Source organism: Capsicum annuum, chromosome 2 (genome assembly GCF_002878395.1).
Source record: "Capsicum annuum cultivar UCD-10X-F1 chromosome 2, UCD10Xv1.1, whole genome shotgun sequence".
In the NCBI taxonomy this organism is placed as follows: Eukaryota; Viridiplantae; Streptophyta; class Magnoliopsida; order Solanales; family Solanaceae; genus Capsicum; species Capsicum annuum.
In genome coordinates, this window is record NC_061112.1 from 144,668,338 (window position 1) to 144,684,014 (window position 15,677).

Genomic DNA, 15,677 nt, shown 5'->3' on the forward strand with positions numbered 1-15,677 from the left:
TAATAAAATTATATATATTTTTTATAATTATTTATTTTATAATTAATAAATAAAATATTTTCGACTACAGTGGTCGAAAAGTTTTTAAAATTTATCAATTCTTTCCGACAAAAGTAGTCGGAACACTTTTATTTATTAAATGATTCTTTATTAAACTTCCGACTAAAGTAGTCGGAATTATTTTATTTCTTAAATAATTATTTATTATTCTTCTGACTAAAGCAGTCGGAAGCTTTTTATTTATTAAATAATTATTTATTAATCTTCTGACCATAGTAGTCGGAAAATTTTTATTAGTTAAATAATTATTTATTAAACTTCCGACTACTTTCGTCGAAATATTTTTATTTATTAAATAATTATTTTTAAATATTAATTTAAATTTTCCGACTGTAGTAGTCGGAAATTTCCGACAGATGTTGTCGGAAATATTTTTTCGACAAGCTTTTTCCCGACTACCTCTATTCAGTCGGAATGTGGTCGGAAAAGACTTATTTTCCGACTACATCCGCTGTCGGAAAATATAGAATTTCTGATAGTGTATGAGTTCAACTCATGTAAACATGCTCTTGTACAATATAGCAATAGAATCTTGTGATTCGCACTTTCTCCGGCACAGAAGGTGGATAAAGTCATTATTGTGCAACAAAAGGCAATGAGTTCAACTCATGTAAAAGGCAATGAATTCAACTCGTGTAAACATGTTCTCGTAGAATATAGCAATAAAATCTTGTGGTTCGATCTTTCTCCGGACACAACAAATAACTTTTTGTCTATGATTAAAGAAAAAGAGAAGAGCGTTTGATGTGAATTGTGATTAAATAATAACCATTGTTTTTTGTCATCGAGTAAAACTAATAATTGAAGATGGGAAGGCCGTGATGAGTGGAAAGCTGTGAGTGTAGTGAATAGAGGTGGGAATTTTGTGGCGTGGTTGATAATGTTATTGCTCGTCATGATTAAAGTGTGAACTTTCATGAATTTTGTTTACCACTTTTTGTATGGGAGATTTTAATTTCCAGTCCCTTTGGGGTGCTATTTCAAATTTATGTTCAACCACGAGGCTGTGATATTTAAGTATTAAGTAACCATAAATGTGAAAGTTTGGTATCCAATGAAAATTGAGATACTTTCAATATCTTGCCAAGAAAAGAAAAAATGAAAAAGAAAATTGAGATATTTCTTCCAAGTTCCCCAAACAATTATTTCCTCCGATCTATTTTACTTGTGATATTTGTTTTTGCGTGTCCTCCCTTGGTTCACTTAGATTTGTCCATAATGAACAATTATTCTTTGTTAAACGAAAAAAATATTTTAAAGCAATTATTTTTAATAACAATAACAAGTAAAATTGACCGGAAGGTTATTCTAATTGAAAACTTTATTATTCACAGGTTAATGTATTTTCATATAGCACTCAGGCACCATAAAAGTTTGTTTGTGTCATTTATAGATTTCCATTTAATGTACAACCACCTTGGAGTGGCACTAAAAGGGACAATAGAAGAGAAATGGACCATTAGAAATTAGTATATAGTACCTGGGGATATTTTATAGATTCTCCAGAATAAAGACTTGGCTAACAAGGACTGATTATGATTGAACAGGAACCTAAACATATTCTTGGTTGTCATTATAGTTATTTTTTGGAAGCATTCTGTCATTGGATTTACTAAACATATGGTTTTCGTTACTCAAAACATTCTCCGAATCGATTGTCTTAAAATCAATGGTTGAGCTCTTTGACAACTAAACACAAATTCACATTTCACTAATTGTTAAAAAAGAAAATTTTAAAAATGATTTACAAGTTCTTGAACAGTAATTTACGATGTTTATTGTATATATATGAGAATATTATAGTATGATCAATGTTTAGATAATATTTAGAGTCTCTAATATTTATAGCAATCTTCATTTTTTGAAGCCTATACCATACATCAACACTGACGTGTTGCTCTTTTGCTTTTATAGGCCTGGTGTCACAGGCGTCTGGCCCAAACTTACACTTCGGACTTTGTTCAGCTACAAACACTACTGTGTTCTTCCATTTTGAGGCCTAATTGGAATTTTTCAAGCCTATACCATACCCGTATTGAGATCCTGACTTATCTGGATTCACTCTGCATATTACCCATTTACGGGGGAACCCATCCCACCACAAGTACAAACATTGTTGGTAAGTCAATTGGGTTACTAAACCGAGAAAGATGTCAGACTGAGTAACAATTTTTAGTGTTTAATTACATTTGTTAGAAAGATTATGATCAAATTCCAATAACAACAACAACATAGTTGTTACTCATTGTAAGCCCACAAATGGGGTCTAGGAAGAATTACGTTATACGTAAATCAGATCCCTACCTCAGAGATAGAAGAGTTGTTTCTGATAGACCCCAGGACATAAAATAAAACATTTCCAAGCAATGATCAAATTGCAAGTAGAATATTATTTCAAAATCGAATTTCAACGGAACCTAACGTTCAGCCAGAAGACTGCTGACCAGCTAAACAAATTTGAATTTGAAAAATATAAAGTTGGTATGTGTTCTCTCTACTGGTTTCTTTGGACTTTTTCCTCTCGTTCATTCCGTCCCTTTCATTTTTTTAGTGCTTTGACTTTGGTGGAAAAGAAACAAACTAAAGCATGCCCATGGATTATATAAAAATATTAATATCATTGAGAAGGTTTTATGAGATAATTTCAGGCGAAACTTTATATACAGCATTAATAAATAATTCAGAAAAGAAAAATTGATTTGCTATAATAAATTAAATTCCATATATACATAATTTAATTGGCTTATTCAGAATCTTCACTTATCAATGCAACCTGTTAGAAGCAATTGAATTATTTATTAAGATGATCCTAAATACTGTATTATATTTAGAAGAGATGCACCTTTCATCTCAAACCAGGGTAGCTCGGTGCACAAAGCATACCATGTTCACACAGCGTCATGAGAAGGTCCACACCCCAAGTATACGCAGGGTCACACAACCTAAGTATATTCACCACGGCTATCCATGATCCATCTACATTTAAAGATGAAATAAAACCCCTTTTTTCAGTACTGATAATAATGAGGAGCATCTGGCATAGCAATGGATAGTAGGGTTAATGGGGCAGGACAACTTATAAGCAATCCAAAACTCTTAGGAGAATCAAGGCAAGTACAAAAATGTAAAACTCTTATCCCCTCATCATGAAAATGACCTAGGTAAACAATGTTCTACATCTCTGAGCACATAAAACATATAGCTCCAAAGGCAGTTTGCGAAAGATGCTACCTAAAACATCCCTTGAATTTTACCCCAGGTATTAGCATCCCCCTAATATTCCCTTTAACTCCCTCCGTCCTATATTAGTTGTCACATTTCTCTTTTACATGTCCTTTATACTTGTACACATATAGTCAAATTTTGAATTAAATGAGAAAAAAAGGTCCTTTCATCTATTTTTTCCGTTCATTCTTTTTGAATGACAAGAAGCCTAGAACGTGATTTGAACATTTTACATCCTCAAGTGAAATTTTTCACACTTACAAAAAGAATAACAAAGGACTTTTAACACTTTGCCGATTTCTTTGAATCTTACCAACAAATCAGTGGTAGACCCAGGATTTTAGTATCATGGATGCTCTAAGGCCTTCTAATGTAGGTTGCCATAGACTTGAATTTTAAGGTGATTTAGAGGAAAAATTATCATTAATATTATCATTACAAACAGAATGTTCAAGAATAATCAAAACATCAAACCAAAACAAAAATCACACTGAATCTATGTAAAAATAATTGACATATTCTAAACCACTGCACCCACCCCCTCATGTGCTCTGACTGCGTCTCTATGTACAAAATATAATTAATTTCCTATAAAAACACAGACTATAAGTCGAGACAATCTAGGCCTACCCATGCAGCTGAGTGTTAAAAAGCTGATTGTTCTAAAGAGGAAGGATCAGCACAATAGGAGCGGAATGCTCCAAGAAGAACAGTTAATTGTGGTGGTGCAGGCAGCAGAGGGAATGAGAGAGCTGTGCACAATGTTTATGCAAAGGAGATCGGCACATTAGTTATGTTTTCTATGCGAGGAGAGCAGGGAAAAAATTAACCACATGACAATCAAAAAGCTGAAAAATGTATTGGTAAAACAAGATGGTGAAAAGATATTCTTAAACTTGGGAGTCAAATTAACGAGATTTCATAGATTAGAAACAAGCAACAGAGAAATGAACCAATTCGGGATTAGTAAGTTGACAAAATTATTGTGTTTCAAAGTTGTCTAATGATAAACTCAGAATAAGATCCAATGACCAAGACTTCCATGAAAGTTGCATGGTTTTACCATACAATAAGATCCTTTAGCATATGATTCATCATATGACCCGGATGTCATTGATAAAGTTGTTGTCATGTGACCAGGAGGTCACGCATTCAAGCCTTGAAACAGCCTTTGACAAAAATGCAAGGTCAGGCTGTGATGATAGACCCTTGTGGTCGGACCCTTCTCTGGACCTGCACATAGCGGGAGCTTTAGTGCACCGGGCTGCCCTTCTTTTTTACCATATGATTTATCAAACTTCTACAGAAAGTTGTTAGTGTTTTCAACATGTATCTTCACCTCATAAAAATGAAATTCACTTAGTATCTAAAGGAACACGACTTTCTTAATCTTATACAATCAGTTCAAACAAAATTTATCGCCAGCCTGTCCAGAAAAGTTACAATCTTTACCAACACGTGGTCACTCCACTAACTTCACGAGATACCTACCAGCTACAATCAACATAGGAGGTACCACATTACCTACAGACTATAGGTACCTTTAACTAATTATTTGATCCACACATAACCAGAATACAATGCAATACGATACATTATGAAACAATACGTAACTAACAATCATCCAAACGAAGTGTAAAGGCAAAACAGGAATATTACCGGTTGGCTGGCGTGGAGGAGTGCAGCAGGACCAAGATAAGACTCAGAATTCCACCAATAACTAGGACATGAAGTACTACAACAAGCACAGAGAATACACTCACACATCCCATCCAACTTAGCACTATCACTCTTACTCTGAGGTATCTCCTTCCCAGCGAGTCCGTTACAGTCGTCGATGTTCATTGCACAAGAACCACATACATGATCTTCGAAATGTAAGAGAACGATCGATTTCGTTTTTTATTTTGATTAAGGCGTCTAATACCATTGGTCCGCATTCCTTTAAATCGATTTTGTATTCTTGGAGTTCCGGTTTTCCGGGATTTTCTGGATTCCATCGGTTAATTTGAAATGACTTGAGGTTGGGTGCTTGTCGGGATTTAGGGTCGGAAGTGTGCGCTCAGGCAATTAGTAGCTTTGCCGGAGCCGGAGATGATGACTGAACCCTAGAAATTGCTCGTCGGATTAAACCAGCAGTCATTGATGAATGCTTTGGTAAATGCATGTTCTTTTGTTCGCTTTCACATTACAGAAAAGTTGCTTTTTCCTTTTTCAGAAAAAATGACAAAAATGATCCTTACTTTTAAGTGTGCGTTAAAAATAGTCCCGGTTTTGGTCTTTTAAGTTTGTGACAAGTTAACAAATATGGTCCTTTTTGTTTGAGGGTGAGTTCAAAATCATCCATTAAACATGCACATAATAGTTTTGGTCCTTTAAAATTGTCAAAAACTAACACTTTTAGTCTTCAGCAGAATATGTATACTGTTAAATTTGATAAAATTATGAAAGAAAGGTTCAATTATAAACACCAAGGAACTCCGATCAAATCCTAAAATATGCAACACAAAAGCTACATTAATTAAACCCTAAAAAGAGATAAAACCGACATAAAAAAAATCAAAAGGCACTGTTGAAAAATCAATGATTCTTTTTGCAAGAATCGACGAACTTTTATTGATTATTTCTGCTCAAAATTGCACGAAAATTATATAAGTTTGTAAAAGTTTAAGGATTAAAACCGTCCAACTACATCTATTAATCATGACAAAATAATACAACCTGCCACAACAATTATGTTTAAGAAAATCTCAAATAAATCACAATTAATTGAACTTCTGTTTGTCAATATTGCTTCAATTAGGTATGTCTAGTCTAACTTTATAGTGTACTTAGTTGTTTACTTTGTGTCGCACCTTAAATTCAACCATATGTTCCACACTGTGGTGTTAATATACGGCTGATAATTTCTTAAGTTTGTTCATTTTTTCCACACGCGTAATTCTTGCGGGCCACGACTGACGGCATTTTCTACTGTTCCAGTCTCTCGTCTTGTTTTTCTTCCTTGTGGAAAACAAAGTCATCAGTCTTTGTTCCAATGCGCAGAGAAGAAGCAAAAAGAAATCTCCGCGTACCAATAAATACGTCAGTCTTTCTTTATTTATTTTTTTGCTTCAAAAAACTTGTCAGGCTACAGCCAAGAGCTGCAAAGTTGCAGTAGTAGTCTGAGATGTTAAGGTCCTGTTTTGGGAGTTGCTTTGGTGGTGGTGGTGGTGATGGTCTCCTATGGCATATGGACTTGAAGCAACATGCCACTGGTGAATATTCTGTTGCTGTTGTTCAGGCGAATTCTTTGCTTGAAGATCAAGGTCAAGTTCTTACAACTCCTAGTGCTACTTATGTTGGTGTTTATGATGGTCATGGTGGCCCTCAAGCTTCTCGCTTCATCAACAACAATCTCTTCCCTCAACTCCAAAGTAAACTCCAATCTCCATCTTTTTTTCCGAGTCTTGTAGGACCTTTACTCTTTTGTTGTTTCTTGTCAGTCATATATAGGTCTAACAGCAAAAGTGTGCTAGTGCAATTTTTCTAATTTGTTAGGTGGAGAATTCTAACCTATATAATTTTTGTAACTTAATTCTTGATTGTTGGTTTCTGTGGTGCTTTTTTTTTTTGTTATGTTGAAACATCATGAGATTGATCAGGGAAGACTGAGAGAAAACTAATTTGATCATGTGTGGAGTGGAAGAGTAAAGAGGAACTGAGCTTGTTCAAATACTAGAAATGTTCACCTTTTGAATGTCCGGATCAATGTTATTAGAAACACTTGATATTGATTGAATTGTGTTTCATTTCCTTATTATTTCGGTTATTATAGAGCTTGCATTGGAAGGAGGAGGATTGTCCGAGGACGTGATCAGGAAAGCATTTGATGACGTTGAGGAAGGATTTTTCTGTTTGGTGAAACAGTCTTGGCTGGATCAGCCTCGGATTGCTTCTGCAGGATCTTGTTGTCTAGTCGGAGCAATTTCGAAAGATAGATTGTATGTAGCAAACGTTGGGGATTCCAGGGCAGTGCTTGGCAGGAGAGTGGAGGCTGGCAAGGCGGGTGATTCTGCAACAGTTCTGGCAGAACGTTTGTCTATAGATCATAATGTTGGGGTTGAGGAGGTAAGGAAGGAGGTAGAAGCACTACATCCAGATGATCCTTACATCGTGGTGTACACTCGAGGGGTTTGGAGAATCAAGGGTATAATTCAGGTATCCGTTATCAACTGCTCTTTTCTACTGTCTTATTAATGCAGTCGACAATTTTATTAGTTTTTTAACTCATTCAAGGTTACTAACTTTGTTTACTAGCCTTCCTGTTATTCAGTTTAAGTTATCTAGAATTAATACATCCTTTTAGACCTGCAGTGGTAATGAATCAGACCTCCAATTGATGAAGACCAATTAGACCTTTTCAGATATGTGGTTTTGTTACGACTAGACGATATCTCAATATGATAATAGGTTCTATTCAATCTTAATGACATATGGTGGAAGGAGAAAATAATCAGATCTCATTTCATTCTCAGTTCTGATTTTCCGTTAAGTTTACAATGGGCGATCTGCTGTTACCTCTTAGCAATCAAGATAAGCTAAAGAGGCTGCTCAATATATGTTCTAAAAGTAAGAAACATATGGAAGCTAGACAACAAAGAAGACCAATGTCTTTCTTTCTGAACTCTGGTTTGTACTCGCACACAAATACAAACATTTATATTTATTTAGTTGGAAAAAGCTCACCTTTTTGTTACTAGAGCATGTTATGAGGGTGGTCTAAAATCTCTAGGGAACTCAAAGTTGAGGCTACTAAACCAGTCACTTTATATATGCCAATTATGTTTGTGCACTTACAGCAAGTTGATCATACCTTTAGACGTGTTGTATGTCAAGTCTTTCTTGGGTACCTTTTTTGTGTTTACACATCAAAATATGCTTTCATCTACTGTTTCTGAGGTTATAGACTGTACGTTAAATTTTCTCCTTTTATCTTCTAAACCAATCCTTATAAAAAAAACTGTCACGTCATATGCTGATTATGTTGGTAACTTGTATCAAGTTGATCATATCCATTAAAAGTGTTGTATGCCAAGTTGTTTTCGGAGATAAATATGCTGTTATTGGCTACTTTTTAAGGTTTTAAACCTTGTGTAAAATTAATTTCTCTTTTTCAGTCTAGTACAATGCATATCCATTTAGCAATTCAGGTAGTGTCAAGATTGATAAGTTGCACCTATGAGATTCACATCAAGGCCCAAACATTTTGTTGCACCAGTAGTAATTTTGTTTTATGTATGGACAAAAAGGAATCTCCTTTCCTCTTTATCCCTTCACCCTTGGCCACTTAATAGCAATTTTTTTTATCTCTTGGTAACTAGAATATGTAGCAGGGGCTGCATGATGCTCATCTTTCCATCTTGCATCCTTCATTTTAACTTCAGCAAGGTTTCTTTGTTATTTGAAAGATGTCAAAGAAATTCTGAAGCTGACTATTTTCATTAAAAGTTCGCTAGCAGCCAATTTTGGGGTCTGGGGAGTATCCTATGTTTTGAGAAAATCCATCTAGCTAAGATTGCCTATTTGCTTGCACCAGGTTTCTAGATCAATTGGTGATGTCTATCTGAAGAAACCTGAGTTTAGCAGAGATCCTCTCTTCATACAATATGGATATCCTATTCCTTTAAAAAGACCTGTATTGTCAGCAGAGCCTTCTATACTGATCCGGAAGATAAGACCAGAAGACTTATTTTTGATATTTGCATCGGATGGCCTATGGGAGCAACTAAGTGATGAAGAAGCTGTGGACATTGTTTTGAAGAATCCTAGAACTGTGAGTATCGACCCCCTCCTGTTCTATCAGGTTCTTGAATTTCTAGAAGCAGTAGCGTTTTGTTGTCTGTAAATTGGACTTAGGCTCTTATATAACTACTCTACTTGAAGCAATTCTGTGATCAAACTTATCCATGTTGGACATAATTAACTAATGCATAGGATAGCTGATATTTTCTTCCCATTTCTCCAGGGAATAGCCAAACGATTAGTGAGAGCTGCCCTTGAGGGGGCTGCAGAGAAGAAAGAAATGAGATACGAGGACATCACACGACTAGAGAAGGGGGAAAGGCGGCATATTCATGATGATATCACAGTCATAGTAATGTATTTGGATCACCCTGGAAGGTCCATAAATGCTGGATCGAATATTGTTAAGGGCACCAACATCCCTCTTGACATATACTCCTTGAACTCAGGTCATCAAGGAGAGAACACATCTTATGTTTCCCCATGAATAGTGTCTAATACATGTATACGGTATACGATTTTGTAAATACTTCATCTTGGACTTGGAAAGTTTCTTTATATACTTTTAGATTACAATCAGAAGGACCAGCCATGTACGTATATCTTAATGTATATGTGTACCTTCTGTATTGTAGCTGATAGATTAAGCTGATGAAAAATGAGCTTGGGCTTTCGCTTCTGTTTTTGACTCTTTCCTTGAAAGCTATATGTTGTATTTCCCTGGCAATTATACTACAACTGCATGATGAAGTTTATTAGATGAAATGAAATTACAGTTTTTTCAAGTCAATAAACCATGAGTATTCACCTTAATTCTGGGATTTGTTTTCCTCGGCGGGAGGATCAATAGTGTTCTCACTTCCCCTCTAGCGTGACTTGGACCCTCAGGTTTGAAACATTTGTTTATTCAGTTCCACAGGTTTGAAACATCTGAGCTTCAAAATTCATTGGACGAAATTTGCCTGGGCACAATATTTGAGTTGGGAAATGACCTCTTTTTTAAATACATAAGGGTCTATTTTAAAGATAAAATCTGTAGAGGTATGTGAATTCGTGTATAGAGAATTCATCCCAGAAATATTAACATAACTTTAAGACAAGCAAAGTAGAAAGTGAGAAGATTAGGATAGAAGAGAAGACGAATTTGAATTGAACTGGTGTTGGATATACATTTATAACACGTTAGATTATAGTGACTGGCCAATATCAAAAGAGTGGTTATATGGTGCACTTAAACAAATTGATAGTTTGGATTGAACAATAAGTACCACAACCAACTGACCTACTGATATTCGCCGTACATTTCAATTTATTTGTTTTACTTTCTCTTACCAATTGAACTCTAATTAAGTTTTCACATATCATATTTAATTCAAGAGCACAAGATTAAAATGCATTTGGCTACTTTCTGCGCATCTTTAATTTAAAACCACATTCTTTATTTTCAATTCTCGTACGTCAAAATCAGACAAACAAATTGAAACATGAGCAAAGCTTACAAGTAACATGTTAGTAACGCCTTCATTCAATTTTGGTCGTCACTATTCGAATAATTTGTCCTTTTTCCATTATTAGTATGCTTTGCCTTAGCTTATTAGTCTTATGTTTTGTGAATGTGAATCCCTCAAGTCGTTCTATAGTCCATATAGTTGGCGGGTCGTCGTCTCCATTTTCCACACGCCACCTTAAAGTCAAAAAATTGGAACAGCAAAACATCAGACCAAAAAAAATGGGAATAGTTGGAGAAGCTCACAAGGTTAGAGTTCTGGGCGCAGGCGAGAAGACAATAGTCCTCGGCCATGGCTTCGGCACCGACCAATCTGTCTGGAAACATCTTGTCCCTTACCTCGTCAATGAATATCGTGTTGTACTTTACGACAACATGGGTGCTGGATCGACGAATCCTGAGTACTTCGATTTTGATCGATACTCTTCCCTTGAAGGTTATGCCTATGATTTAATTGCCATTTTGGAGGAACTTCAAATCAATTGTTGTGTGTACTTGGGACATTCCTTATCTTCCATGACCGGTGTTGTTGCTTCTATTTTTCGTCCTGACCTCTTCTCCAAACTCATCCTCGTTTCTGCTTCCCCAAGGTGAGATTATAAATTGATCACTCTTATTTCCCTGTGAGTGGCATAGCCATATCCATATGTAGTAAATGGTGGTGAGTTGAACTTTCCGGTGGCACTAATAGATCAAAGGAAGTACTTTCTCTCCCATCGAATCAAATTGGCCAAAGGTGTGCGTTCATGAGCCCATGCTAAAGTTTCAATCAATTCTTGCCAATATCCACGCCAAAAAATTAAGAACATAAATCCCGTAGCCCAAACAAGATGTCCAAATAAGAACATCCATGCCCAAACCGATAAACTATTCATACCAAAAGGGTTGTATCCATTGATAAGTTGTGAAGAGTTTAACCATAAATAATTCCTTAACCAGCCCATCAAATAAGTGAAAGATTCATTATTAAACTGGGAATGGAGTCAGGGAAAGCTATACTATATATATGACTATTAATAACTAATATATTCATAACAACATGGCTTCTTTCTCTCTTAGGTTCATAAATACGGATGACTATTATGGAGGATTCGAATCGGAAGAGATAGAGCAACTGTGTCAAGCGATGGAATCGAACTACAAGGCATGGATATCTGGGTTTGCGCCACTAGTGGTAAGTGGCGACATGGACTCCGTAGCAGTACAAGAATTCAGCAGGACCTTATTCAACATGAGACCAGACATAGCACTCAGCGTTTTCCGCACTGTTTTCACGTTCGACCTAAGGCATTTTTTGTCCCGCGTTACTGTACCTTGCCATATCATACAAAGCTCAATGGATATGTCATTGCCAGTCAGTGTTTCCGAATATTTACACAGAAATCTGGGCGGGAAGTCGATTGTCGAAATCATGTCAACCGAAGGTCATCTTCCGCATTTGAGCGCACCTGAGGCTACTATTCCCGTATTGCTTCGACACATTGCGCATGATATTACTGCTGATGGTGATGCTTAAATTCTTACATACTGGACTATTCTGAACTTTTTGTAAACAAATAAAGGATAATGAAAATCTGGGGGCGTCCTTTCAATTACTACTACTCACGTGATAGTGTCAAAAAATGGCCATATATATATAGACACTACTTCTAATATTAAGTTGCCAATTTTTTGTTTTTCATTTGAACCTTTCAACTGAAATTGTTATACTATATTATAATGTACCTTAAAGTGTAACTGTTGAACAATTCATTATGCTCCAAAAATTAAAACTTGTGATAAAAATGTGCAGTCTCTTTTTTTTTTTTTTCAAACACCCGAAACACTATACTAGTACACGTGGTTGACTTATTAACACAACGAATTAAAATGTAAGTACTAATTTAGAGGTTTATATTAGTAAAACAAATATACACATGCCTAGACATATATATTCACACTTGATAGCAACAAGAAATACTTGTTTAGGTGTGGTGCCTAAGGGCACACGTCAAATTTAGCTTTCTTCTTGCTACTCTTCTTTATTCCATGAAAGGCGCTAGAGGTTTAGGTACATTGTATTTGCTTGTTTGCTCCAGTAATATTCTGGAGGAAATCAGAGCTCATGGAGTAATGGTCCCCATATATTATACTCTGATGATGGATAAAAAGTGGCTGGAATATTTATATTCCACAATTGGATTAATTTTTAGTTTGTGGTTTTGCGGTAATTCGGGAAGAAATGGAAATTGGATTGTTAATCATTTGGATAATTAAGATAGGGGTTGATACTAATAGCTCAACTTAACGGATCTTATATTTCTAAATAATATAGGACAATGCTTGGCTTTTCTAGAGTTTGTAAATGACCTTCAAATTTCAGTTAGATTAACAAATAGCCATTTATTGAAAAATATAGTTATTATCATTTAGGCTATCTTTGTGAGTGATTAGCGCCTCAATCTAATTGTAGAAGCCATTAAAATCTTTGTTTTCAAGATGCAGCATCTCATCAGGACTGAGGAGTAGATTTTCATTGACTACTAGGTAGGTTGCCAAATATTGTAAAATCATGTAACACGTTGGATTCATTCTTGAAATATTTGCCCTCAAGAATCTAGTATATATGATTCTCTAAGTTGTGGTTATATATGATGTACCTAAAATGTTTTTGGGTTGTTGTTTGCAACAAAATTTCATTTTTGAAAAATAAATTGACTGCAAATAAAATATAAGGAAATAATATTTTTTTATTAATAAAAAATATGGATACAATTTTATTTCTCTCTTGATTCTTCTCTCGAGCATAGTAGATTTGGTTTGATCTCCATGAAAGGAGGATTTTTTGGATCTTAGTATTTGATTATCAAGAAGAGAACTTTGTGAATATCCATCAGTTTATGAGATATTCGAGATATCTAGGTAATATGTTATCCTTTAAATAAGAGTATACTAGGGTTTAGTTACATTAACCTTCAAGCCAGGTTTAGATAAGTAGTCTCCAAGAACTTTACCGAAAATTGAATTTGTCTTGTAGAGTCTTATAAAATAAAATTTTGATGCCTACAGATGTCCCCTACTTCAAAATTTGTCGGAATGTAAAATTGATGAAAGTCATAGACGGGTCTTGAAGTACTCTTACACTTAGTAATTTCGTGGCTCCAAATTTGCATATCTGATTTGTGAGAGAAAAGATGAATAGATTTGGTCCTATTGGGTGTGTCAATTTGTTATTGATGAAAAATAAATAGATCACAAACAAAATATGAAGAAACAATAATTTTTTCATTGATAAAGAATGTGGATACAATTTTGTTCTTTTTCTTCGTGATTCGAGGACCGTTAGCAATGTATTTCTCGAACATAGGAAGGTTTGAATTCGATCTCCGTGAAAGGAGAGTTCTCTTGATTTTCTTCATGAGGATCGTTAGTAATGCATTTCTCGAACGTTGGAAGATTTAAATTTGATTTGTATTTGATTATGAAGAAGAGAGCTTGTGGTCTCTTTGTGAATATCCATGAGTTTATGAGATATTCAAGATGTCTCTTTAAGGGAATATATTATTCTTCAAATACGTATATTCTAGTGTTTAGGTTGAATCGCCTCCAAACTAGATTTAAGATAAAATAGCTTATAAGAACTCTATCAGAAATTAAATTTGTCTCATAGAATTCCACAAAATTCTAATATCTACACTTGTGATTAGAAATCTAATGTTTTTTTAAGTTATAACTAGACTGTACTTAGAAATGTTTTAGGTTTGTATCTAGGATTCATATATGATTTTTTGGTGATGGTCGATGATATAAATGTGTATGATGAAATATAGAGCTAATGGTTAAAAAAAAAAACATTGAAGCGTTGCTATATAATATTGAGATAAGTGTATTTCACTTAAGGCACGGATACATTCTATTAGCGAAATTGTATGCGTTGATACAACTAGATTGATATAATATATATAACAAATACAGTGTGAATAAATACAACGAAATCAACCAAATAGATACCCCTTAGTTTATCTTTAATTGTCCACTATACTAAAAAATAGATGTCAAATAATATATGTCCAGTTTGAAAAATGAATGCATAATTTTTTACCTATTTCATCTTTGCTATTAAATATTATTCACTATTCAATGCATTTTCTAAAGGTAAATTTATTAATATAATAAAATTATCCTTCTTATTTATTATTTCTTAACATGTGTGGTGAAAAAATATTGTTGAACTGAGAAAGCACAACAAAATTGAGCACAAATATTGCGAAATTGAGCAAATTACGGACGCATCAAAGAATTTGAGCGACAAATCCAGTTCTGAAACGATGACTATTGGTAATAATAATTAGACTTAATATAACTACTAATGATAATTATGATCCAAAACTATAACTGTTTATGCAATTGCCTCTTAATTAATCTCCTCTTCCATCCAATCTCAAGTGTCATGACATAATTAATTAGTACCTACTCTTTTTCTACTCCAGATCCAGAAACCAACCACGTATGCTTGTCAGATTAAAGTGGTGCTTCCAATCACATGTTGAATCTTTTCTCCAACTACTTTAAATTGGGAGACACAAGCTATCCAGTTTGTTACTGAGACAGACGACACTACTGTGGGTTTTAATTATTAGCTGCGACAAATCTGGTTATCGCGTGATCATGTGCTCAATTGGCATATGTCATATTTTGAGTGTTCAAATAAAATTTAATGATAAATTTAAGCTATCGATGAACTAAGTTCTATAATTTATTTAATTCTCACTTTAATCTCATTATTTAACGTCAATAGTCGTAAATGTCACACAGAGCAGAAATGAATTGATACTCCTACGCCCTAACAAATTGAACTAGTGATGCAAGAGCTAAAGGACACACATATATTGAATTAATGATGCAAGAGCTAAAGGACATGAGAACTAGCAACCAAAAATAATGACGATATGTATGATTGTCGAATTTAATTCAGATGGGTGGTGTGGCATATGCTTTTCGTTTGATGTGGTATTGTTTGTTACTGGTGAAAATAGTTGCAGTTTAGTAATTTGTATGAATAAACTTTGTTATGTAGTTTTGTGAATAATTAAGCATTTCAAACAGTAAATAAAAACTTAAA

General features: G+C 34.6%; 2 protein-coding genes, 1 long non-coding RNA gene and 1 pseudogene across 3 annotated transcripts; 2 read left to right on the forward strand and 2 right to left on the reverse strand.

Annotated features, from left to right (window-relative positions):
- Window positions 1-429: 429 nt before the first annotated feature.
- On the reverse strand, window positions 430-5,936 carry LOC107860218 (annotated as a pseudogene).
- A 244-nt stretch (window positions 5,937-6,180) lies between these two features.
- Window positions 6,181-9,748, forward strand: LOC107860216 (probable protein phosphatase 2C 78). The gene is made up of 4 exons (XM_016705491.2): window positions 6,181-6,701; window positions 7,103-7,485; window positions 8,864-9,100; window positions 9,293-9,748. The coding sequence occupies exons 1-4, from the start codon at window positions 6,455-6,457 to the stop codon at window positions 9,554-9,556; spliced, it is 1,131 nt and encodes a 376-aa protein (XP_016560977.1). The 5' UTR covers window positions 6,181-6,454; the 3' UTR covers window positions 9,557-9,748.
- On the reverse strand, window positions 9,409-10,222 carry LOC124896081. The gene is made up of 2 exons (XR_007052508.1): window positions 9,878-10,222; window positions 9,409-9,807 (listed from the first exon to the last, which is right to left on the reverse strand). It is a non-coding gene; the product is annotated as an uncharacterized LOC124896081 (long non-coding RNA).
- A 187-nt stretch (window positions 10,223-10,409) lies between these two features.
- LOC107860217 (probable esterase KAI2) lies at window positions 10,410-12,257 on the forward strand. The gene is made up of 2 exons (XM_047407350.1): window positions 10,410-11,166; window positions 11,636-12,257. The coding sequence occupies exons 1-2, from the start codon at window positions 10,646-10,648 to the stop codon at window positions 12,090-12,092; spliced, it is 978 nt and encodes a 325-aa protein (XP_047263306.1). The 5' UTR covers window positions 10,410-10,645; the 3' UTR covers window positions 12,093-12,257.
- The last annotated feature ends 3,420 nt before the right edge of the window (window positions 12,258-15,677 follow it).

Bases quoted from the DNA above. Each gene is read 5' to 3' on its own strand.
- LOC107860216 (XM_016705491.2), top strand. From the start codon at position 6,455: ATGTTAAGGTCCTGTTTTGGGAGTTGCTTTGGTGGTGGTGGTGGTGAT. The intron at 7,486-8,863 runs GTATCCGTTATC...TGCTTGCACCAG, and splicing joins GAATCAAGGGTATAATTCAG to GTTTCTAGATCAATTGGTGA. The intron at 9,101-9,292 runs GTGAGTATCGAC...CCATTTCTCCAG, and splicing joins TTTTGAAGAATCCTAGAACT to GGAATAGCCAAACGATTAGT.
- LOC107860217 (XM_047407350.1), top strand. From the start codon at position 10,646: ATGCTTTGCCTTAGCTTATTAGTCTTATGTTTTGTGAATGTGAATCCC. The intron at 11,167-11,635 runs GTGAGATTATAA...TTTCTCTCTTAG, and splicing joins CTCGTTTCTGCTTCCCCAAG to GTTCATAAATACGGATGACT.